The sequence below is a fragment of the Garra rufa genome, chromosome 7 (genome assembly GCF_049309525.1).
Source record: "Garra rufa chromosome 7, GarRuf1.0, whole genome shotgun sequence".
NCBI lineage: Eukaryota > Metazoa > Chordata > Actinopteri > Cypriniformes > Cyprinidae > Garra > Garra rufa.
Genome location: NC_133367.1, coordinates 36603344 through 36628858, shown reverse-complemented (window position 1 = coordinate 36628858; position 25515 = coordinate 36603344). Strand labels below are relative to the sequence as shown.

Below are 25515 nucleotides of genomic sequence, written 5' to 3'. Positions count from 1 at the left end.
TGAATCAAGCATCATAAAACCAGGAACATTCGTTTTAAATTTTCTAGACAGTTTTAATGGTTAAATTAGAAAAAAAAAAAAACTAAAACATGTCTAAATAGTCCAAATCATTAAACTTACAGAATTGAACAGTTTATTAAAAGTTTAACAAACATTACATTTTAAGGCCTTATGAAATACCCCCCCCCCCCACCCAAATTCAGTTTTATTAAAATAAAAAAGGCTTTATCTATTTATTTTCTTGCTTTCTTTCTTTCTCAAATTCAGTTTTATTTATTTATTTTACCAAATTCTGTTTTCCATTCATTTTCTGGCTTCCATTTTAATGGTTTCATTAAATTGTATTAATCAAAACCATCTCTCATTAATTGATTTTATAAAAAAAAAACATTTATTATTTAATTTCTTTTTTTCCCTTCTCAAATTCAGTTTTATTTTTTAACCAAATTCTGTTCTCCATTATTTTTCTGGATTAAATTTTAATGGTTTCAGTAAATTCTAATCTCATAATTAATTGATTTTATTAAACAAAATTGTTTTATTATTTTCAAATTCAGTTTTATTTTTACGAAATTCTGTTTTTCATTAATTTTCCGAGTTCCCTTTTAATGGTTTTATTTTAATTAATTAAAAGCATCTCTAATAAATTAATTTTGTTAAAAAAAATAATTTCAATAAAATAATTTATTATTAGTATTATTAGTATTATTTTTATTTTATTTTTTTCTAAAATTCAGTTGGTAAATAAATTCTGGTAAATACTTTTTCTGGTAAATGTTCCTTTAAAAATAATGTTAATAATAATAGTTTTATTAGTAGTACTATGATTAATTTAAGTAATATATTTCTGTCACAATTTCTTCATGTTAAACCAAAGTTTTATTTTGACATAAGTTTATGTTAGTATGATATGATGGTAGTTTTTTTTTCTCAAAAGAAATGGTAAAATGCTCATGAAGTTCTAGAGATCAGATTATGTTTATGTGTTGATGTACTCATATTGTGAGGCGTCGAGGACCCTGTAATTATCTGATTACTTGATTAATAGTCAGAATAATTGACGATTACTTGATTACCAAAATAATCGCTAGTGACTTCCCTAGTCCATCTTGTGTTTTGATTTAAGTGTACTGACCTATGTTTGATTTATTGATCCAAAATGTGGCAAATTCTGTAACATTCCGTGTTATACAGTAAATTCTGTTTTATGACTGTATTCAGTCCGTGTTTTCTGCATCACGGAAATCATAGACCCCTAGTATTAAAATGTGAAGACGCTCTAAGAATCTGCCTTCACACGTCATACAACAGCTTATATTGTGTAATCTTATCTAACCTCAGTCTCTCTGTGTCTCTGCAGGAGACGGAGCGTGTGGTGAGGGAGCTGAAGGCTCGAATCTCCGCCATGAAGGAGGAGAAGGAACAGCTGAGCTCGGAGCGACAGGAGCAGATCAAACAGAGGACCAAACTGGAGCTCAAAGCCAAAGATCTGCAGGACGAGCTGGCAGGAAACAGCGAACAGAGGGTACGACTAGCAGACGCACACACGCGAACACATGCACGCGCTACAGGCACACATATGCACTCGACACACACATTTAGAAGAAAATGTGTTTCCATCTTGGAAAAGAGAAAGTTAGTGTTTGAAAAAAATTGCTTTAGGTTTAAGGTGATTTTATGTTCACCCTGGCTGCATTTATTTGATCAAAAATGTGGTAATATTGTGAAATAATTTTATAATTTAAAAAAACTGATTTCTATTAGAATATATTTTAAAGCGTAATTTATTCCTGCGATGCAAAGCTAAACTATCAGCATCATTACTCAAGGTTTTAGTGTCACATGGTCCTTCAGAAATCATTCTAATATGCTGATTTGCTGCTCAAAAAACATGTATTTTAATAATATCAAGAAATCTGAAAATGCTTTGAAACACTATAAATGTCTTTAACGTTACCAAAAGGGCATATTTCATAAAACAGCATATCCCATATAAAAAGGCTACATTCAATAACATTTTCTTTTTGCTTTATTCTTTGTCGTACAAGTGTATTTCCTCAAACAAATATGCACCTGCTTGCTTTTTACCTATTGCAAAAGCAAAGCGGTGACCGAATTCACATAAGCAAACACGCGAGTTTGATACACATGCTCGCGAATGCAAACACACTCATAATTGCACACGAAAAGCCGGAGAGCTGCAGGAAATGCTGGCAGCCACTAGTGAACAGAGGGTCCGCAGTGTCTCCGTCTGCGTCACTATCTACACACGCTCACTCCAGCCCGGGCTTGTAGCCAGACGCAAACACACACATAACGCTCGTGTATCCCTGTATGTGTGAAATACACACTTTCGGTCGGCCCTCCTGCATCCCTGCCTGGCTTAGAGAGGGATTAGCCCCACCTGGCCAAGTGTGTGTGTGTGTGTTTTCCTATGGAGGTGAGGCAGAAGTGCGTCATTTGCCCTTTGATTGGTGAATGCGAATGTACGTTTGCTCAGATGGAGATCCCCTTTGTTCTGCTCGTGACGTTGAATCGACCCACCTGCTTGTGTACGGTTTATTCTTCTACATTTCAGTATGAACACCTCCTTGTGCATTTGCGTGAAATGAATTTAGGCTTTCTATAAAAAAAGGTAAGATTGATGTCACTATTTGTGATTTAATACTCTGCTTGCTTCCTGTCTAACAGAAACGACTGCTCAAAGAGCGGCAGAAGCTTCTGGAGAAGATTGAAGAAAAACAGAAAGAGCTGCAGGAAACAGAGCCCAAATTTAACAACGTGAAAGAAAGAGAGGAGCGAGGAATTTCCCGGTAAACGCTTTGACGTGTTGAAAGGGCCCGTGAAGTCCCTGTTGTATTTGTTGTTCATTTACTTGCTAGTGAAGCAGGATATGTAGTTGAAGTCAAAAGTTTACACACACCTTGCAGAATCTGCAAAATGTTAATTATTTTATCAAAATATGAGGGATCATACAAAATGCATGTTGTTTTTATTTAGTACTGACCTGAATAAGATATTTCACATATAAGACCTTTACATATAGTCCACAAGAGAAAATAATAGTTGAATTTTTAAAAATGACCCCATTCAAAAGTTTACAAACTGTTCTTTCTTAATATTGTGTTGTTACCTGAATGATCCACAGCGCTGTTTTTTGTTTAGTGATAGTTGTTCTTGAGTCCCTTGTTTGTCCTGAACAGTTAAACTGCCCGCTGTTCTTCGGAAAAATCTTTCAGGTCCCACAAATTCTTTGGTCTTTCTGCATTTTTGTGTATTTGAACCGACAATGACTGATTTTTAGATCTGTCTTTCCACACTGAGGACAAGTGAGGGACTCATAAGCAACTATTACAGAAGGTTCAAACACTCACTGATGCTTTAGGAGGAAAAACAATGCATTAAGAGCCAGGAGGTGAAAACTTTTTAAATGTGAAGATTAGGGTAAATTTAACACATTTTGTTTTCTGGGAGACATGTAACTAACGTCTGTATTTTCTGAAGGGCAGTACTAAATTAAAAAAAAATATATATTTGGGCAAAATAAGAAAAATGTACACATCTTCATTCTGTTCAAAAGTTTTCACTCCTGGCGCTTAATGCATCATTTTTCTTTCTGAAGCATCAGTGAGCTTTTGAACCTTCTGTAATAGTTGCATATGAGTCCCTCAGTTGTCAATCAAGTGTATGTAAACTTTTGAACGGGGTCATTTTTACAAATGATTTTCTCTTGTGGACTATATGTAAAATATCTTATTCAGGTCAGCACTAAAAAAAAAAAACATGCATTTTTTATGATCCCTCTTATTTTGGTAAAATAATTAACATTTTGCAGATTGTGCAAGGTGCATGTAAACTTTTGACTTCAACTGTATTGAAATGCTTGCTGCTTTTTTTTCTTTCCAATACCTAATTTTCTCTGTCACAGTCTTTCAAAATCATAATTTGCTTATTGCCACCACTACTACGTTATTCATTTATAAACTGTAGATTTTGAAAGAGTTTATCAAAATAGCAATTTTTTTTAAGCAGTTGACTTTTTTTTTTTTTTTTTTTTTTTTCATTTTCGATTGCCCGTTTTTCATGATCCAGTCACATCCGTGTGCATTGAATCAAGTCCCTTCACTTTTTATGTATGCACAAATAGTTTAATTTATTTACAAAATATAATTTTAAGCAGGATAAATGCATTACAAATGCTTTTCTTGTCTTTAACTAATAATTAAGGTATGTTTTGTTCTGGAGTCATTTGTTTTGTTTGTGTTTTTCAGACTGGCTCAAGCCACACAAGAGCGAACAGACCTGTATGCCAAACAAGGCCGAGGCAGTCAGTTCACCTCTAAAGAAGAGAGAGACAAATGGATCAAGAAAGAGCTGAAGTCTCTGGATCAAGCCATCAACGACAAGAAACGGCAGATTGCAGCCATCCACAAAGATCTGGAGGACACTGAAGCCAATAAAGAGAGAAACCTGGAACAGTACAGTGTAAGATTTGGGCTACATTTGGTGCTGAACAGATGAAGTGCAACGTTTGCCAGTTTTATGGGCAGCAATTATACTTTAAAGGAATGGTTCATACAAAAATGAGAAATTGATCAAAAATGTACTCACCCTTAGGTCAACCAAGTTTGCCATTAGATTTAAAGAAATACAGCAGCACTTGCTCCCCAATGGATGCTCTGCAGTGAATGGGTGCCGTCAGAATTAGAGTCCAGACAGCTGATTAAAACCTCACAATAATCCGCAAGTAATCCACACAACTCCAGTCCATCAGTTAACATCTTCTGAAGTGAAAAGATGCATGGTTTTTAAGAAACTTTATCCAGTGAAAAAGTCGTCTCCTCTGAATCAGGAGAGAAATATGCTCAGATCAAGCACAGTTTACAAACAAAAAAAACAGCTCTTAAAAAATATGTAGGTGGTTTTTGATGTGAGAAGACAGCAGGAGATGGACATTTTCACTGGAGGAAGCATTACTATGGATTATAAACTCATATTTTGGCCAGAAGTGATGGTTTGAAGTTAAAACACCTTAATGATGGATTTCTTACAAACACACAGCTTTTCACTTCACAAGATATTAATTGATTCACTGGAGTGACGTTGATTACTTGTGGATTATTGTGATTTTTTTTTTTTTTAAATGTATCAGCTGTTTGGACTCTCGTTCTAACGGCACCCATTCACATCCATTGGTGAGCAAGTGATGTAATGCTGCATTTCTCCAAATCCATTCTGATGAAAGAGCAAACTCATCTACATCTTAGATGGCCTGAGGACAAGTGAACTTCTGGGTGAATTAGATGTTTTTGAACCTTTAACATTTCTTCCCAACCACAGAAACTGGACCAAGACTTGAACGAAGTGAAAACTCGAGTGGAGGAGCTGGACAAGAAGTACTACGAGGTGAAGAACCGCAAGGATGAACTTCAGAGTGAAAGAAAGTAAGATCCATCATGTGAAAATGTCTGGCTTTGGGCCATTTTTCCAACGTCCCACCCTTTCTTATTACCTGTATGAGCTGTTCCCCTCCTCACCTGGCATTTTAGTTATTAATAATCCACGAGCCATAGGTTTCGCAGCACGATGAGGCTTGACGGATGGGCTATAGAATAGGGTCTCCCGCTGAAGCCAGGCTTAGCGTTTTTGAGCCAGGGCTGACTGGTGTGTCCGTGTCCCTCCTCCTGCAGCTACCTGTGGAGAGAGGAGAACGCAGAACAGCAGGCGCTGGCAGCCAAACGAGAAGACCTGGAGAAGAAACAACAGCTACTGCGAGCAGCCACCGGAAAGGTTAGAAACCAAAACAGACCGGCGTGTTTCGAACACGTTTATGAATGTTGATGATTTTATTTAGATTAAATCATAGCCTTTGATATTTGATAATCACTTATTATGATTTCAGTTTTTTTTACGAATAATCGTGCAAACCTACCTCAGAGTTCATTGTATGTAACCAGTGTGTATGTATTTAAAATCACATAAAAATGCCGCCCACATTGGTTCACTGTGTATCATCTGAACTGAACAACATCTACTAAACTTAACTTGGCCGCTGAATCGTTTCTCATGGACTGAGTCAGTCACTAATTATAGCAACTCTCCCACGTTATAAAAATATACACCAGTGTAGATAAAAGTGGGATTTTTCAGAGCTACAGATCATCAGCTTGGCTTGAAATGAAAATACAAACTTTGAAACACAGAGTTTTGCTTTTTCTCCAGGCTATTCTGAATGGCATCGACAGCATTAATAAAGTATTGGAGCATTTCCGTCGGAAGGGCATCAACCAGCACGTCATCAACGGTTATCACGGCATCGTCATGAACAACTTTGAGTGCGAACCTGCTTTCTACACCTGTGTGGAGGTGACTGCTGGCACCAGGTCAGACACATTGATTATTACTAATGTTTTCTGCTTAATATGTGCACTGAGAGTAATGGAGTGTGTGTGCGCTGGTGTTTGTTCAGATTGTTTTACCACATTGTGGAAACGGATGAAGTGAGCACCAAGATTCTGATGGAGTTTAATAAGATGAACTTGCCTGGAGAGGTCACCTTCCTGCCCCTCAGCAAACTGGACGTCAGGGACACAGCTTACCCTGAGACTAACGTAAGCGTACACTACTGAAATGACGTTTCAAATGCACTGAATTTCCTAAATGCATCTTTTCTTGATCTTATTGTGAACCATTCATCTGTATTGTTTTTAAAACATTTTTGAGCTCATAATATTTAATCAAAAACTCAACCTTCAATGAAATACCAGAAAGTAATGTTTCACTTGAATGTGTCACAATACAGAAGAAAGGATCTGTGGTTATGTCTGTTATTTTGAAACTGATTATACGCATTTTTCAGTACAATAGGCGCAGTCACGGTGACTGCTACTTGGCAAACATTTAGTCATTTCAGTCCAGTCATGAGGGTGAAAAAGATCTACACACAGATTTTAGTCACATTCAAGCTGGCCACGCAAATTCAACACACTAAGCAACAGAGAGCTGTTTAGTTTGAAATTGACTTCTTTGTGAGTCTGTTATTCCCCAAAGAGAAATATTGGACCAAAAAAAGTCCATATTCAGCAAGGAATACCCACTTTACACCATCCATTCAACTCCCAATGGACAAACCCAAGTCCTCTCCTTCATATATTTTTATTATTATTTTGTTTATTTTAAGACTGAAAAAAAATTGAGACTTATCATTATTATACATTATTATTGGATTTATTTATGTAAGTTTTCTTTTTCTGCTGTATTGACAACACTTTTTCAATAATGTGATAATACTGTATACACTGATAAAAGCTTTAGCAATTAAACATGAAAATTTAATACTGTCACATGCTTGTACTAGCCACGATGTACTGATTCGTTCCCTCATTTTAGAAAATCGTGGTAACGCTGTACTGATTTGTTCCCTGGTTTTAGTAAATCCTGGCCATGCTCTACTGATTCGCTCTCTCGTTTTAGTAGATTGTGGCCCGCTGTACTGATTCGTTCCCTCGTGAATTTCCAGTAAATATCTGGAAACTTTCCAAAAATCCCAGGAAGATTCCAAAAAATCCTGGAAACTTTCCAAAATTTCTGAACTGTTTCTGAAATTCACTAGAAATTGTCCACATTTTTGCAACCCTTGTACTGTTTTGCTATCTCTTTCATTTGATCGTGGCCACACTGTACTGATTTGTTTTCTTGTTTTAGTATATCGTGGTCACGTTGTACTGATTCGCTCTATCGTTTAGTAGATTGTGGCAAAGTAGTAATACAACAAGGCCACAATTTACCTAAAACTAGGGATTAATTATTAAATCTTTAAAAAAAATGCAGAATATTTTTTGTTATTCTGTTAAGAGGAAGGGGTGGAAAATTTCCAGTAAATATATGGAAACTTTCCAAAAATCCTGGAAAGTTCCCAAAATTTCTGGAATGTTTCTAAAATTTACTAGAAATGTATCCACATTTTTGCAACCCTAATCGTGGTCTCGTTGTACTGTTTCACTCTCTTGTTTACTTGATCGTGGCCACACTGTACTGATTCGTTTCTTTGTTTAATTAAATCGTGGTCACGTTGTACTGATTCGCTCTATCGTTTTAGTAGATCGTGACCAGGCTTTACTGATATGTTCTCCTGTTTTAGTAAATCGTGGTCATGTTGTACTGATTCATTCCCTGGTTTTAGTAAATCATGGCCATGCCGTACTGATTTATTCTTTAGTTTTAGTAAATTGTGTCCGCGTACTTATTTGTTCCCTCGTTTTAGTAAATTGTAGCCACGTTGTACTGATTCGTTCTCTCGCTTTAGTAAATCCTGGCCACGCTGTAGTGATTTATTTACTCATTTTAGTAAATCGTGGCTATGTACTGATTCATTCTATCGTTTTAGTAAATCATGGCCATGTTGTTCTGATTTGTTCCCTGGTTTTAATAAATCGTGGCCATGCTTTACTGATTTATTCCCTTGTTTAGTCAAATTGTGGCCATACTGTACAAATTCATACCCTCGCTTTACTTCAGTTAAATGATTTAATTTACTAAAAACAAAGTAGTAATACAACAAGGTCACAATTTACCTAAAACTAGGGATTAATTATTAAATCTTAATTCTGCATTTTACATTTTTGTGATTCTGTTAAAAAGAAATCTATGAAAATAGCCTCTGATTCCTTCTCTACATTTGCTGTAGGATGCAATCCCCATGATCAGCAAGCTCCGTTACAGTCCGAACTTCGATAAGGCCTTCAAACACGTCTTTGGAAAGACACTGATCTGCCGCAGTATGGAAGTGTCCACTCAGCTGGCTCGAGCTTTCACCATGGACTGCATCACTCTGGAAGGTAAACTGGCACTGTCCTATTTGTGTGCTTCTTTTGTTTAATCCATATGATTTCTAAACCCTTGTTTTGGTGTATCAGGTGATCAGGTGAGTCATCGTGGTGCTCTGACCGGTGGCTACTACGACACACGTAAGTCCCGTCTGGAGCTGCAGAAGGACATGAGGAAGGCAGAGGAGGAGCTTGGAGAACTGGAGGCCAAACTCAACGAGAACCTGCGTAGAAACATTGAACATATCCTCCTCATATAGACCTCAAACACAGGCTTACTTGTGATGCAGTAGCGTGAAATCGAATTGATTGTTGGGTCCTAATTGTGTTTGTCTTGACCAGTAGAGCATTCTGGTATAATCAGCCTAGATGACACAAGGTCACAGAGGATCACAGAATGAGTCAGCTAGTTATTAACGTGTGCGTGGTCATGTGTTAGCTGCACACGTGGTGTTATTTTAGTGAATAGAGGGATGAGACATTGTGTGTCTAGATTGGTGGATGTGATTCTCAAGGTTTCGAGTGATGTTCAGTTAAAGTTTTTGGTCAGTTCACATTGGTTTTGTGTGGTTCATACTCTGTGAGTAATTCAGAGCTAAAATGATGTAATCATTGCTCAGCTTCAGCAAAAACAGGCCAAAAAAAAAAGTGTTCAACAGCTTGTCAAAATATTCGCACAGCTGAGATAAGCAGATTTAGTTCAATCGGATTTTGAATGTATTTTTAGTATTTCAAAAAGCAGTGTTATTGTTCTTTTTTAATAGAAAAGTTAAATAGGAAAAACAAAATCTGAAATTATAAAAATAAGAGTATTACCATTGAATAAATACTATAATATAAAAATAATGCTATAAAAATTACATAAGCAAGAAGAGAGTTCTTGTCTGCTCCTTAACTCGGTTCTTCACGTATCAACAATGAAATTGACCAGCTGATGAATCAGATGCAGCAAATTGAGACTCAGCAGAGGAAATTCAAGGCGTCCAGAGACAGCATACTGTCTGAGATGAAGATGCTAAAGGAGAAGAGACAGCAGTCAGAAAAAACATTTATGCCCAAGGTAAACCATGCTACTCTGCTTCAGGCATTAATACTAGAACTGCAATTATTTTCAGTTATATTATTTGTGTACAATATCTTTAATTTGATTTCTCTCTGTTGTTTTGTCCAGCAACGCAGTCTTCAGAGTCTAGAGGCCAGTCTGCACGCCATGGAGAGCACACGGGAGTCTCTGAAAGCAGAGCTGGGAACAGACCTACTCTCTCAGCTCAGTTTAGAAGACCAGCGCAGAGTGGACGACCTCAACGATGAGATCAGACAGCTGCAACAGGTTCAACAACACAATTAACACAAAAATCATGTTGTCAATAATAGGGCTGTTTCAATTCCTTGAATCAGTTTGAGTACTCTTTTTTTTTTTTTTTTTTTTTAATCCTTGATTGCATTATGCCTGTGTCGAGTAACCGGCAAAACACCGGAAGTGGCGCATGTCTGAAACTGCATATTGTTGTTAGCTTGGGTTTACTATAACGTTTATCTGGAAACGCAATGTCTGCCATTTAATCAGATTTGGAAGGTAAATCGTTTATTAACCTACACAAACAAAGATGAATACATCAATATCTTTCTCAAAATGCTAACTGTTCATTGCGATTTCAAAATAAAAGCTCAAATCGTCACTCTTGAGTTTATGCGTTTTGATGTCCACATATTCAAGGATTGAGAGTGGCTGCAGCATTTTTGTTGTAAAGAAATAGCCAAATATTAAAGATTAAGTGGACATTTCAATTATGTTGTTTAGTCGATATTAAACAAGGATTAGTAAACAAGTGTAAAAAAAAAAAAAGTTGTTGGCGCCATCTGCAGGCATTTGTTATGTGTAATGTACATTAGCTCTTTTGTTTATAATACATTATGTATATCAACAGTTTTATTAAGTAAAACCATGATTACTTACCTTTGATACTTTATTTCTGTATCTATTTATATTACCTTATACAAATTTATTATAATTACCCGATTCATAGTAAGAATAATCGACAGAGTACTATTACAAAAAATTATCAGATTACTCGATTGATCGTGAGAGTAATCAACAAATTATTCAATAATAAAAGTTACCTGATTAATCATCAGAAAAATCACAGATCACTACATTACCAAAAGTATCCGATTACTCAATCAACAGATCACTTGATTATTCGTTAGAATACTCAGTTACCAGAATTATCCAATTACTCGATTGATCATCAGAGTAAACAACAAATTATTCAATCTGATATAGAAGTGTATTTGAAACTCTATATCAATGTTTTTACATTTGCATGCAAATGTTTTCATTGCCCCTAGAAATTTTGCATTTGAAAACTGTTGTGTTCACCCAGGAAACTTTTGCATTTGTTTGCATTGTCACATTCCCCTGAGAGCATCTGCCTTTACTTTTAAAATTGTCTTTTTACCTTGAGAAACTTTGCATTCACTTTTTTTTTCCATTTTTTCCATTTGCTTGCAAAACTTCAGTGTTCCCTGCAAAACTTGCATTCTCTCACAAGTTTTACATTTACGTTGCAAAAATCGTCAGATTAATCATCAGAACAGTCAACAGATTGCTCTATTACCTAAATTATTCAATTACTTGATTAATCGCTAGAATAATCGACAGATTACTTGATTACTTAAATTATCCAATTGCTTGATTAATCGTCAGGATACACTGTTACCAAAATTATCCAATTACTTGATTGATCGTCAGAGTAATCAACAAATTATTCAATTACAAAAATGATCCGATTACTTCATTAATATTTAGAATAATCGACAGGTTACTCGATTACAACCCACTCGATTACAAAATATAAAAATCTCGATTACAAAAAAATCTGATTGATACTCGATTGATCATCATAGTAATCAACAAATTATTATGTTATAATATAAGAGAGAAGTGTATTTGAAACTCAATATCAGTGTTTTTACATTTGCTTGCAAATGTTTTCATTGCCCCTAGACATTTTGCATTTGCTCATTTTTAAAATTTGCTCACAAAACTGTCGTATTCCCCCAAGATTACCTAAATTATTCAATTACTCGATTAATCTTCAGAATAATCAACAGATTACTTGATTACCTAAATTATTCAATTACTCGATTAATCGTCAGATATTCAACAAATTATTCAATTACAAAAATTATTCGATTAATCATCAGAATAATCGATAGATTACTCGATTGCCAAAATAGTTAATGACTTTGCAATTACTTGATTGCAAAAATAACCAACAAATTATTCACTTACAAAAATTATCCGATTAATCATCAGAATAATCGACAGACTACTTGATTACATAAATGATCCAAATACTTGATTAATTGTCAGAATAATCGACAGATTACTCAATTGCCAAATGACAGCCCTGGTTGATCATTAATTGTTACAAATTGATTTTGAAAATATAGCATATTTCCTTGAAATATAAAATAAAAAGCATACAAAATATAAAAATAGAAAAATTATTCAATCACTCGATTAATCGTCAGAATAAACGACAGATTACTTGATTACCTTAATTATTGAATTACTTGATTATTCGTCAGAATAATTAACAGATTACTCGATTGGTCATTAAAGTAATCAATTGCAAGGAATTATCCAATTGCAAAAATTATCCGATTAATCGCCAGAATAATCGAGAAGATTGTTGTCCAAATAGTTGTTAATGACTTTGCAATTACTTGATTGCAAAAAAATAAATAAATAAAAAAATCAACAAATTATTCAGTTACAAAAATTATCAGATTAATCACCAGAATAATCGACAGATTACAAATTATCCGATAACTCGATTAATCATAAGAATAATCGACAGATTACTCAATTGCCAAAATAGTTGTTAATGGCTTGATTGAAAAAAAAAAAAAAAAAAAAAAAAAAAAATCAACAAATTATTCAGTTACAAAAAGTATCCGATTAATCGTCAGAATAATCGATAGATTACTCGATTGCCAAAATAGTTAATGACTTTGCAATTACTTGATTGCAAAAAATAATCAACAAATTATTCAGTTACAAAAATTATCTGATTAATCATCAGAATAATCGGCAGATTACAAAATTATCCTATTACTCGATTAATCGTCAGAATAATCGACAGATTACTCGATGGCCAAAATAGTTGTTAATGACTTTGCAATTACTTGATTGTAAAAATATTCAGCAAATTATTCAATTACAAAAATTATCCGATTAATCGTCAGAATAATCAACAGATTACTTGTTTACCAAAACAGCTGTTAATGACAGCCCTGGTCAATTATTAACTGTTACAAATTGATTTTTGAAAACAGCATATTTCCTTGAAATATAAAATAAAAAGCATACAAAATATAAAAATAGAAAATATAATAAACCATTGTTTGTCTCCATTATTGCCCTAAACGTATTTGGAAATAAAACCCACTGAGTTGCCTGGCCCTACCAGCAGGTACAGATGGCAACATGGACTGTTCACTGACCATCAGATGTGAACCAAAATTAATCGTCAATTTCGATTTGATTAGTGACGTTACAGTGAATTATCCCTGAAGCCACAGCTGCAACTCTTTACCACCTCCAGCTCGACACACGACACACACAGCAGACAATTGAAAAGCTACTTTAAATGTTGTATAACCGGCCCACATCATTAGCCTTTGTTATTTTCGTATGCCCTTCAATTTGATTTGCTAATTTGTCTGCTTTTGTATTCTCAGACAGGCTTAGCATTGAAGCATATGCATATGAGATGTATTTATTCCTTCAGATGTGCGTTCATGTGGCCAAAAGCCACATGTTCTGTTTTTAGTCTAAATTGTTGTTTTTAATAAACGATTAACTGACCTCAGACTGAAGGGCCAAAAGCCATGTGTTCAGTTTTAAAGATGTTCGTTTTTCATGTGTGGCCTGTTTTTGCTATAGGACAACAGACAATTGCTGAATGAGAGAATTAAGCTGGAGGGAATCATGACCAGGGTGGAGACGTACCTCAACGAGAACTTGCGCAAACGTCTCGACCAAGTTGAGCAGGTAAAGATACCTTTTTAGCAGTATAACCTTTATGAAACAATGTCATGTAGTGCAGTAAAAAAAAATAAGTATGTGTTTGTGTAGGAATTGAATGAGCTGAGAGAAACTGAAGGAGGAACCGTTCTCACTGCGACAACGTCAGAACTGGATGGCATTAATAAACGCGTAAAAGACACTATGGCTCGATCGGAGGGTAAGTGAAGACTCAAATAGGCCTTTATTTTCTTAAAAAGCCCTACTTCTGTCCTGCATTTTGTTTATAATCTCTTTTTTTCAGATTTGGACACTCTCATCGATAAGACGGAGGTGGAAATAAAGGACCACCAGAAAAGTATGGAGCGTTGGAAGAACATCGAGAAGGAGCAGAACGAAGCCATCAACCACGACACCAAGGAGCTGGAGAAGATGACCAACAGACAGGGCATGTTATTGAAAAAGAAAGAGGAATGCATGAAGAAGATCCGTGAGCTGGGTTCCCTTCCGCAGGAGGCTTTTGAAAAGTACCAGACGCTTACGCTCAAACAGGTACGATAACCATAAACCAAGGTTTTTTCCACTTTAGTTAAAAGTTCTGTCTAATTTCCTGTGACTCATTTAGAATGATATTAAACCGTATTTCCCTCCTCGCTCAGAACAAAAAGCCTGTCGCAAATGAGGTCATAAACCAGTGTTACGCAATCGTACATGACCATGACATGACCGGGTGCCCTTGCAGAATCTCTTGCCTCCTCCTCGGCTCATGTCTGGCTTTAGATTTCCCTCTCATCCCCCTCCAGTCTCGCAGCCCTCCCACCTGGCTCTCATTTTCGTTCTCTTAGTTGATCTTCCTCCTTTCTCTTCACCGCTCTAGTCAGGGGCTCTATTGTGTGTCAGCCCTCCTACACAGAGGTGACTCATTCTTCATTACCCCATGCCTGCGCTCTTGTTTTTTTTTTTTTTTTTTTTTTTACCCTTTCTTGGTGAACCTGAGTACGTGGAGTTGAGGAGGGAGGTTGAATTGTGCCATTTCTTTCTGTGTTTCTTTAGCTGTCTTCTGGAATTTTCTTTCTTGCAGTTGCAGTTGGGAGCTGATCCCAATCTGTGTTTAGTTTGTAACTGTTCTATTCTGTAGAACTTCTAAAGGGGATGTGATGTGGTGATGGAAAAAATAAGAGATATTGGAAACTCTTGAGTGTTTTTTGCATTTGCTTGCAAAGGTTTTCATTGCCTCTAGAAATTTTGCATTTGCTCATAAGCTTTTTACATTGCTTGCAAAACTGGTATTCCCCCAAGAAACTTGCCTTTACTCTTTACCTTGATAAACTTTGACATTTGCATGCACAATTTTAATATTTCCTCAAGACACTTTGCATTAACTTGCAAAATCACAAAATGTTCATTCCTCTGAAATTTTTTGCATTCACTATACTCTTTCCCTTAGAAACAGTTTTATTTAATTTGCTTTTTATTAAAATTTTTATATTTTCTCAATTTTTTTTACAATCCCCTGAAAACACAAACTATTCTCTTACCCTCAAGAAAACTTGCAAACACTCACAGAATTTTCATGTTCCCTCAGAACCTTTGCAAACGTATGCATTTTTTTAAAATTCCTTAAACCTTTTTATTTACTTGGTAAATTGTCTCTTTACCTTGAGGAACTTTGCCATTTGCATGCAAAATTTGTTTCCTCAAGACACTTATAAACTTGCACATTTTAAAAAATTTGCTCACAAAATGTTTTCATTCCCCTGAAAAATTTTGCATTCACTATACTCTTTCCCTCAGAAACTTTGCAAACTTGCACATTGTTTTTTTTTTCATTCGCCAAAATATTTGTATTTAACTGAAAACCTTTGTATTTACCTTTGAGAAACTGTGTTCTTTCCCAAAATGTTTACATTTGCTTGCAAAACTTCAGTATTCCCCAAAAATCTTTGCATTTGATTAAGATTTTTTTTTTTATTACCCCAAGTAACTTAGCGTGAACTCGCACATTTTTTTAATTGCTCTGAAAACCAGCTACATTTTTATATTTTATATTTCCTCAAAAATTCCTCAAAGATTATTACTATCCCCTGAAAATACACAAACTATTCTCTTACCCTCAAGAAAACTTGCAAACACTCACAGAATTTTTTTGTTCCCTTAGAACCTTTGGAAATGTATGCAGTTTTTTCAATTCCCTTTTTATTTACTTGGAAAATTGTCTTTTTACCTTGAGAAACTTTGAGTTAGCTCGCAAAATTTTTACATTTGCTTGCAAAACTTTAGTATTCCTTAAACTTTATATTTGGTGAAAGTGAACATTTTTACATTCCTCTGAAAATCTATGCTTTTCCCTTTTAAAATTTTTATATTCCCAAAGTGTTAGTCTCTTATATTTTTTTTTACTTTCCCCCAAAAACCATTGCGTTCACATACAAAATATTCTACCAAAATATAAACCTTGCAAACACTTTTTTTTTTCTTTTTTTCTATTTTCTTTTTCCCTCAAAAAGTTTTCATTACCCCAAGAAACTGCACAAATGCGCAAATTTCTCTGAAAACTTATGTATCTGCATGCAAAATTTTTAATATACCCTTAAACTACTTTGCGTAAGCTTGCAAAATGTTTACATTTGCTTATGAAATTTTTACATTCCCCTGAAAATCTTGCAACACTCAAACTTTGCAAACTTGCACATTTTTTTTCATTTGCATGTTTTCAGTGCAATTTTTTTGCATTTTCCTGAAAACCTTTGTATTTACTCAAAATCTTTTCAATCTGACAAAACGTTTTACATTTGCTTGCAAAACTTTCACATTCCCAGAGAATCTTTGCATTCGCTCACAAAATGTTTTCATTTTCCCAAAAAACTTTGCACAAACTTTTCTCTGAAAATTGTCTTTACCCTGAGAAACTTTGCATTTACTCGCAAAACTTGCAAAACCCTGAGAATTTTTGCATTCGTTTACAAAATACCCCAAGAAACTTGCATGCAAAATTTTTATATTCTCTCAACAAACTGCATAAACATGCAAAATCTTTACAATCGCTCACAAAATCTTTACATTCCACTAAAAATATTTGCGTTCATACTTAAAATATGATCTTTCCCTCAAGAAACCTTACAAACATACATCATGTTCCCTAAAAAAAAAATTAAGCAGTTTTTTCCATTTCTTTTTGCGTTTTACTGAACACCTTTGTATTTACTTGGAAAATTACCTCTTTACCTTGAAAAACTTTTATTCGCAACATTTTTACATTTGTTTGCAAAAATGTAGTATTCTCTAAGAATCTTTGCATTTGCTTACAAAATATTTTCATTACCCCTGGAAACTTTGCATAAACTCTCAATTTTTACATTCCTCTGGAAACCTATGCATTCACATGCAGAATGTTTATATTCCCTCATAAAACTGTATATGCTTCCAAAATTTTTACATTCTCTTATTTTTACATTCCCCTGAAAACCTTTGCGTCCACATGCAAAATCTTCTTTTATGTGAAACTTTGCATAAAATTGCAAAGTTTATATTCGCCCACAAAATTTTATATTCCTCAGAAAACCTGTTCACATGCACAATATTCTCTTTTTCTTGAAACCTTACGAACCTTGCAAATATTCATGTTGCCTCAGAAATGTTGCAGGCTAACACAATGTTTTATAATTTGCTTGCAAAATTTTTGCTTTTACCAGAAAAGCTTTGTATTTTCTTGGAAAATTGTCTCTCTACGTTTTTCCGTGCACACTATTTTTTTTACACTGTTTGCAAAACTTTAGTATTCCACAAGAATCTTTGCATTGGCTCACAAAATGTTGTTTCATTACTTCAAGAAACTTTGCCTAAACTCGCAAAATCTTTACATTCCTTTGATAACCATTGTATTTGCATACAAAGTTTTCTTTTTACCTTCAGAAACTTTAAGATTATTTGCGTTCACTCACATAATTGTCTCATTTCTCCCAAGAAACATTGCTTTCACTTTTTTTAAAACCATTGCATCTGCTCACAAAACTTTTGGATTCCTATGAGAAACTGCTTTCTCTTGCAAAATTTATTTGCTCACAAAATTTTCATGTTTCCTTCAGCAACTGCATTTGCTTGAAAATAATGTGAAAAGATTATCAGGGGAGTGAGAGAACGTAAAAGCATTTGAATAGAAGTCTTCCTTCTATTTTATTTTCTATCACCATGTCCCCTTAGAGGCTTCATGCTATCTCATCAATTACGTGTTTATTTACGTGTCTTTTTTTTGTGTGTGTAGTTGTTCAGGAAGCTGGAGCAGTGTAACACAGAGCTGAAGAAGTACAGCCATGTGAATAAAAAAGCCCTGGACCAGTTTGTCAATTTCTCAGAGCAGAAAGAGAAGTTGATTAAGAGGCAGGAAGAGCTGGACAGAGGATACAAATCCATCATGGAGCTCATGAACGTCCTGGAGCTGCGCAAATACGAGGCCATCCAGCTCACCTTCAAACAGGTATGACTTTAAGAAATACCTACTCAACCTGATATAACTTCCTGTTAGAAGTGTTTAAAATGTTCTGTATCCTGTTTAATATCTTTGTCTCTCTGCAGGTGTCTAAGAATTTCAGCGAGGTATTTCAGAAGCTGGTGCCTGGCGGTAAAGCCACTCTGGTGATGAAGAAGGGCGACACTGAAGGTGGCCAGTCTCAGGACGAGGGCGAGGGAGGAGACAGCGAGAGGGGATCTTCCTCCCAGAGCAACGTGCCCAGTGTAGACCAGTTCACTGGAGTGGGCATCAGGGTAAGGAGATAACGGAGAATCCCATTTTTGCATATGCTGTTATTACATGCTGATATTTGACCAGTCGTGTGTTTGTGTGTCAGGTGTCGTTCACTGGCAAACAGGGAGAGATGAGAGAGATGCAGCAGCTTTCTGGAGGTCAGAAGTCTTTGGTGGCTCTGGCTCTCATCTTTGCCATCCAGAAATGTGACCCTGCTCCTTTCTACCTGTTTGATGAAATCGACCAGGCTCTGGACGCCCAGCACAGAAAAGCAGTGTCAGGTACTATCAGTTAATACATTGTTGACCTTAGAGATGCACTAACATTTCAGCTACTGAAAGTCAGTTTAATAGAGGGAAAAAAGACTTGGCCAAAAATAAACTGTTACATCACCACAACAGTTAACAAAAGAAAAAGCAGCGTACATGTAAAATTATCCAGTTTTAGTAATAAATAAATAAATGAATTTACCATAAATGTTGCAGTTTCTTTAGGTTTCTGATGTTAACAACAGACAAAATGTTGTTTTTTTTTATTTATTTTTTTTTACTAAAAACAAAATGTTTAATTTTTAGCTTTTTTCACAATTTGTATCTGTCACAAATATTTACATTAATTTAACTCTGATTTTGACACTTTTTTAATGTAAAAAGTTTACATTTTGTTTCTCAGTTTTTGTTTTCATGGCATTTTGTTTTCTTTTCACGTTTTTTTCCCACAATGTTTATTTTTGTTTTTTTCACAATGTTTTGTTTTTCGAATGGCTTTTTTGTTTGTTTTTACTGCAAGCAAAATGTTGTCTTTTTCCACTACAAACGAAGGTTTTTCCCACGTTTTCTTTTTAAAACCTTTTTTTTATGTTTGTAATTCTTTCTTTAACATTTTGTTTTCACTGAAAAAATTACGTTTTGTTTGTCATTTGTAGGGCTGGGTATTGTGACCAATTTGGCGATTCGATTCTTATTTTTATGATTTCGATTCGATTCGATTCGATATCGATTAGCTATCAATATTTCATTTAAAATGTTAGTTTTGCAGACATGGGATCTAGGGATGCACCGTTACCGATACCGGTATCTAGTATCGGCCTCGATACCACGTTTTCTAAAGTACTCGTACTCGTTAAAAGTCCCCCGATACCGGGGATCGATACCACAGTATGAGAAATGTCCATGTTTGAGCGGCGTGTAAGGGGTTAATCACAGGCGCAGAGTGCCCGCCCCCAGACCCCGGCTGCAGCTCAGAGCGGGGAGAAGGCGAGGCAGTGAATGAAGACGACAACAAAACAAAGGCGGACTGCAAATTCTGCTCAGCGAAATTGTCCAGAGGAGGCTCAAAATGTAGCGCATTTAACACAAGTCATTTAATCAAGCACCTAAAATCCCAACACAACGAGTAACGTACAAAGAGTTTACACACGCTTCTAAACAAACACAACACATGCTGCTGCAAACTCTTGCAACTCGTGTTAGTTGCAGTGCATTATGCAACAAGCTATGGTAAACAAGCAAACGTTAACTAGATAAGTAATCTTTTAATCGCTAATATTGCAGATTCATTGAAAATTACATCGGTGACGCTAATCAGCATTTTTGCCGCAACCAATTTATGAATGAGTCTACATCAACTACATTAAAGAGAATCGCTTTATTTAGAGTTAATAAAATACCCTACTTGCTGGAGTTCAACATTTATTGAGCCGCAGCCACACACCTGACTCGTGTGTGTAGAGCAGGCAGTGGGCCAAACCACTGTGAGGAAGGGGAGGGGGAAACTCAACTGTTTCTAAATGCATTTTTTGCGTTTTTTTTTCTTCTACTTACATGAGTATTGTAGGTATACATATATATTTTTCACAATAGAGAGTGGGATTTTTTTTTTAAATAATTTTTTAGAGGGAGGGATTTACGCCCATGATTGTCACTGTTTAAATTTGTTTCTATAATTATTCTGTAATATGTTGCATACAACATGCTTTTCATTTTAAATAAATGTTCTTAATTCCAAACTAGTCCCTTGTTTGTTTTTTTGATAAATTATATGACTAAAGCTGTTACCTGTAAATTTAAATCATGTTTTTATTAAGTACTCGCTATCGGTATCGGCAAATACTGAAATGCAAGTACTCGTACTCGTTTTCCAAAAAAGTGGTATCGGTGCATCCCTAGTAATAAGTAAATGTTTTTAACTACAAACAAAATGTCCTTTTCCACTACAAACAAGGTTTAGTTTTTCTCTTTTTCACAATTTTTTATTTTCGTATTGTAATTTTCTATTCATATGTAATTCTATCACAATTATTTACGTTCCTTAAATTGTCTAATTTAGACCGTTTTTTTTTTCACAAAAAAATACATTGTGTTTTCTCACATTTTTTTTCTTTTCACGTTTACTTTTTTTTTCATTTAAAAAAATGTTTTGTTTTCACTATAAATGTCTTTTTTATTTTTACTGAAAGATGTTCTGTTTCCACTACATGTTTGTACAGTTTTTTTCATGTTTGTAATTCTCACATATTTTAATTCCATTAGGTGTTTGATTTACAAACATGAAAAAAAAAAAACAGTTTGTTTCTCACATTTTTTTCACTTTTTTATTTTCGCCAGCTTTATATTTTTGTTTTCACTAAAAACTTTTACATTTTGTTTCTCACATTTATCTTTTCACAAGTTTTTTGTCTATTCACGTTTATATTTGCGTTCAAGTGCCTGATTTCAACATGCTTTTTCACTAAAAGTGTGAGAAACAAAGCGTAGTTTTTTCTTTTCACGTTTACTTTATCCACTACAAAGTAAATGTTTTTCATTACAAAATGTTTTCACTACGAATGTCTTTTTTTTTTTACTACAAACAAAATGTTGTCCTTTTCCACTACAAAAAAGGTTTAGTTTTTCTCTTTTTCACATTCATAATTTTCTATTCATATGTAATTCTATCACAATTATTTACATTCCTTAAATTGTCTGATTTAGACACGTCTGTTGTTTTCACAAAAAAAATAGATTTTCATGTTTTCTCACAATTTCTTTTCTTTTCACGTTTATTTTTTTTTTACTTAAAAAAAAAAGCTTTTCACTGTAAATGTCTTTTTTGTTTTTACTAAAAGATGTTCTGTTTTAACCACGTTTTTTTCCACAAATTTTTCACATTTTTTCACGTTTGTAATTCTCACAAATATTTTAATTCCATTAGGTGTTTGATTTCACCAAAAAATATTTTTTTTCACGTTTCAGTTTTTCTTTTCACATTTAGTTTTTTGTTTGTTTGTTTGTTTTTTTTTCACCTTGTTTCACAAACTAGATGTTTTTCACTACGAGTGTCTTTTTGTTTTTACTACAAACAAATGGTTGTCTCTTTCCACTACAAACAGGGTTTTGTTTTTTTCACCACCATGTTATTTCAACGTTTTGTTGTTTCACTACAAAATTATTTTGTTTCTCATGTTTTCTTTATTTCGACTTGATTAAAATGTTACTGCTTTAAAAAAAAAAACGTACAAGCTTCTGCTTGTAAGTGAATTAGATGCAGTCTTTTATTGTATCAAAATGTTGTTTTGTCTTTCAGACATGATCGTGGAGCTGGCTGGACACGCTCAGTTCATCACCACGACCTTCAGACCGGAGCTGCTGGAGTCAGCCGACAAGTTCTACGGCGTCAAATTCAGAAACAAGGTAACAGCCATCATTAACACTCAGATGTGCCAAGCAATTAGCAAATGCAAATGAGTCTTCAGCGCAGAAATTTGACTATAAATGGAAGTCTTGTCGAGTCGAAGCTGCACAGATGAGATCCCAAGACTTACTAATTTCTGTGTGTGTGTTCGATAGGTGAGTCACATCGATGTGATCTCAGCAGAGCAGGCGAAGGACTTTGTGGAGGACGACACCACTCACGGCTAAGAGAGAAACAATACACAGCCATCAGTCATTTCCTCGTTTCTCACCCCCGTCTCAACTGGTGTGTTTCCTTTTAAAAGCCCAGTTGGAATGAACGCAACGTTTTCTTCTTGTACTCTGAACAGGATATACTGACTAATTGTTGTTTTACAGTTATTTTATATTTTCTTTCCTCTTCGTTGATTCTTGTATTCCAAGGATAAAACACTGAACATGTTTTTTCAGTATTTTAACAAAGTGTGCCATGCTTTACACCTGCTTCAGCCCGAGTTATTTAAAGTCGAGGACGTTCAGTCGCTCTGTTTCAGAGTTAAGCTTCCGTGAGGAAACATAAGTAGACCTGAATACACAGGTAGGTTTATGTTAAAGAGTCATTCGGCACCAGTTCTTTCTTTCTCACTACTTTAAACCAGCATGAGCTGTTCCTTAGTACTACCCTTTTTTTAAGCGATATATGAAAACGGCTCGTTTTGTAGTTTTCCGAATGAGCCTAAATGTTTTTATCATTGTTTTTGTTGGTTTCTTTAGCTCATTGTGATTTAAAGTCTTTAATGTGTTTTCTGTTAGCCAAAAAGAATAAAATAACCTTTGTCTTTATCAACACACACTGGTTTCTTGCCACTAGAGGGCGCTGTGTCATATATTTTACTCTTTTGATGTTATTACATCATGGAGCTGTGCAAGGAAAAATCAACTTGGAGGCTGCTTTTGACTTGGGCATGTAAGTACTTTATTTATTTATTTATTTATTTTTTTTTACAGACTCTATATTTGTGTGTTTTTATGTGCTTTTTAATCATTCGATAAGCTCCTATGGCATAAAACTCAAGGTAAAATATACACTTAAATACCCATTTCTATTTTATAACGCTTCTGTCATTGTTTTCTATCCTAGTGTCTCGGCGTGTGGAGATAAGGCTTTGGAAACGAGCGTGCTTGTCTGTAATAGGCTTGTAGTCGTTCTGTTGAAGGTGAGTCATGTTCACTGAAACGTTGAGGGGAAATTGGATCCTTTTTCCATCTGCCAGCAACACAAATGCAATTTTATCTGCCAGATCGGCTCAGCTGATCGCTAAACCGGTCCAAGAGTCCTTTGGGCCCGTCCGTCTCTCGTCTCTTAACTGCTCACGCGCTCGTCTCTGCCAGAATGGCTCTCTCGCGACCTAGAGCAGCCCCTCGGCATAATCAACCACCCCATAATCACGGCGAGGCCTCGATAAACCTCGCATAAATCTGTCTCTGCTTTACAGTCGTTCGACGCACAAGTTAATTTGTTGTCTGACAGGTGCCGTGTCAAACCTATAAGCACTTGGTCTTTCCGTGTGGCCTTGACTCTGTCTGTGTGTGTGAACAGTGTTAGGGTCCCATTAAACTTGTCAGTTTTGTGAGCTGCGGCCTGCTGGGAGAACAGATGCTGCTGTCTCAGTGGCTTTTTAAGCACTTTACTGTCATGGGATGAGTACAACATAACGTTCAGCTGCCCATGTGGTCAGCATCTTTTTTGGGGCATTTAAAAAAATAATAATAAAAGGGTCATTCTACAGAAACGTCCACTTTTGGTATGGCAAGATGTCTTAAAATGTATTTCTTTTTTTAACTTTTAAACTTAGACCACATTATTAAATTACCTTTTGATTTTTTTTTTTTTAGGTTTTTTACATTTATCCATAAGGAAGGTAACACCAGTGACAATTGTCATGAATAATTGCTATAATGGCTGCTATTAGTTATCAAACCACATGTTGTCAATCATGGTATACTTATTAAATTAAGTAGTTGTATCCATTTGTACTCTAGTTTTTTACAATTCCCTAACAATAAAGTTGGTCACAATAGTGACGTCAACTAAAAGCTTCATATGAAATCAGGAGATGAATTAGAAAATTTCTGAAAATTGGAAGGAGACAGTGGACTTAAAGGAGTAGTTCACTTTCAGAACAAAAATGTACAGATAATGTACTCACCCCCTTGTCATCCAAGATGTTCATGTCTTTCTTTCTTCAGTCGTAAGGAAAACATTTCAGGATTTCTCTCCATATAATGGACTTCTATGGTGTCCCCCTCCCCCCCGAGTTTGAACTTCTAAAATGCAGCTTCAAATGACTCTAAGCGATCACAGCCGAGGAAAGAAGGGTCTTATCTAGCAAAACGATGGGTTATTTTCTAAAAAAAAAAAAAAATTACAATTTATATACTTTTTAACCTCAAATGCTCATCTTTTCTAGCTCGGCAAGAAGAGCGCTTGAGATTATATTGTATATAAATTGTAAATTTAAACTGCATTTTGGAAGTTCAAACCCTGAGAAATCCTGAGCTAATGTACATTACACATCAACAAAGGCCTGCAGAGGACCTTTAAAAGTGTCGTCTTTTATGTAAAAAAAATATATATATATTTTATAAGCTTTTTACAATTAAAACAACAGAATAAGTACAAGTAAAATAAGTTAAAATAAAATAAGTTATCATACAAATCAGTATTAACAAAATGTATTTGTACTACAGAGGTGGCACAGAAGAACACAAAAGTGGCTTGTAGCTGTATTTTCATATGTTTAATGAGGCTTAGAGGTGGCAATCAAATTCAAAAATTCATGTTGAGATTAATGTTTTAAATACAAAATTTTGAATCTGGAAATGTGAAGTCATTTAAATAACTGAAAAGACACTAACAATGAAAATAAATGAAATGTACCTTCCTCTATGGTTGTTGCACACAAAAAGAAAGTGTCTGCAAAGAACTCAAATCTCATACAATGAAGTTAAAGGAAAACCTCTTCCATATTTAATTAGCTGTAAATTTCACAACATGCAGATCCTTCAAACTTGACCCAGCAACTACGAGCTCCACATATAACCACTCGCTGAGGCGTCATTGTGCCATTCCCGTTCCATTTATACTCCCTTAAACCATCACAGAGCCTCAACCCTGTGTGAAAAGGCATTTACAACTTGCCATTTTAAGTAGGAACTGCATTTGTTCCTTTTTTAAAGCGATTTTACGAGGTCATATAGGAC

The 25515-nt window shown here is 35.1% G+C and overlaps 1 protein-coding gene across 1 annotated transcript in view; it reads left to right on the top strand.

The window, feature by feature from the left end:
- LOC141337842 (structural maintenance of chromosomes protein 3) overlaps positions 1 to 23094 on the top strand; it is a 32493-nt gene extending 9399 nt beyond the window's left edge. Inside the window, exons 11-29 of the mRNA XM_073843422.1 lie at positions 1361 to 1525; positions 2692 to 2813; positions 4272 to 4485; positions 5341 to 5444; positions 5691 to 5790; positions 6223 to 6383; positions 6470 to 6611; positions 8687 to 8837; positions 8916 to 9068; positions 9734 to 9885; positions 9997 to 10155; positions 13780 to 13887; positions 13972 to 14080; positions 14165 to 14412; positions 18122 to 18334; positions 18433 to 18621; positions 18705 to 18882; positions 22166 to 22272; positions 22429 to 23094. Coding sequence (XP_073699523.1) covers positions 1361 to 1525; positions 2692 to 2813; positions 4272 to 4485; positions 5341 to 5444; positions 5691 to 5790; positions 6223 to 6383; positions 6470 to 6611; positions 8687 to 8837; positions 8916 to 9068; positions 9734 to 9885; positions 9997 to 10155; positions 13780 to 13887; positions 13972 to 14080; positions 14165 to 14412; positions 18122 to 18334; positions 18433 to 18621; positions 18705 to 18882; positions 22166 to 22272; positions 22429 to 22500 — 2847 coding nt within the window. The 3' untranslated portion in view covers positions 22501 to 23094. The remainder of the gene's footprint in view (positions 1 to 1360; positions 1526 to 2691; positions 2814 to 4271; positions 4486 to 5340; positions 5445 to 5690; positions 5791 to 6222; positions 6384 to 6469; positions 6612 to 8686; positions 8838 to 8915; positions 9069 to 9733; positions 9886 to 9996; positions 10156 to 13779; positions 13888 to 13971; positions 14081 to 14164; positions 14413 to 18121; positions 18335 to 18432; positions 18622 to 18704; positions 18883 to 22165; positions 22273 to 22428) is intronic.
- The last annotated feature ends 2421 nt before the right edge of the window (positions 23095 to 25515 follow it).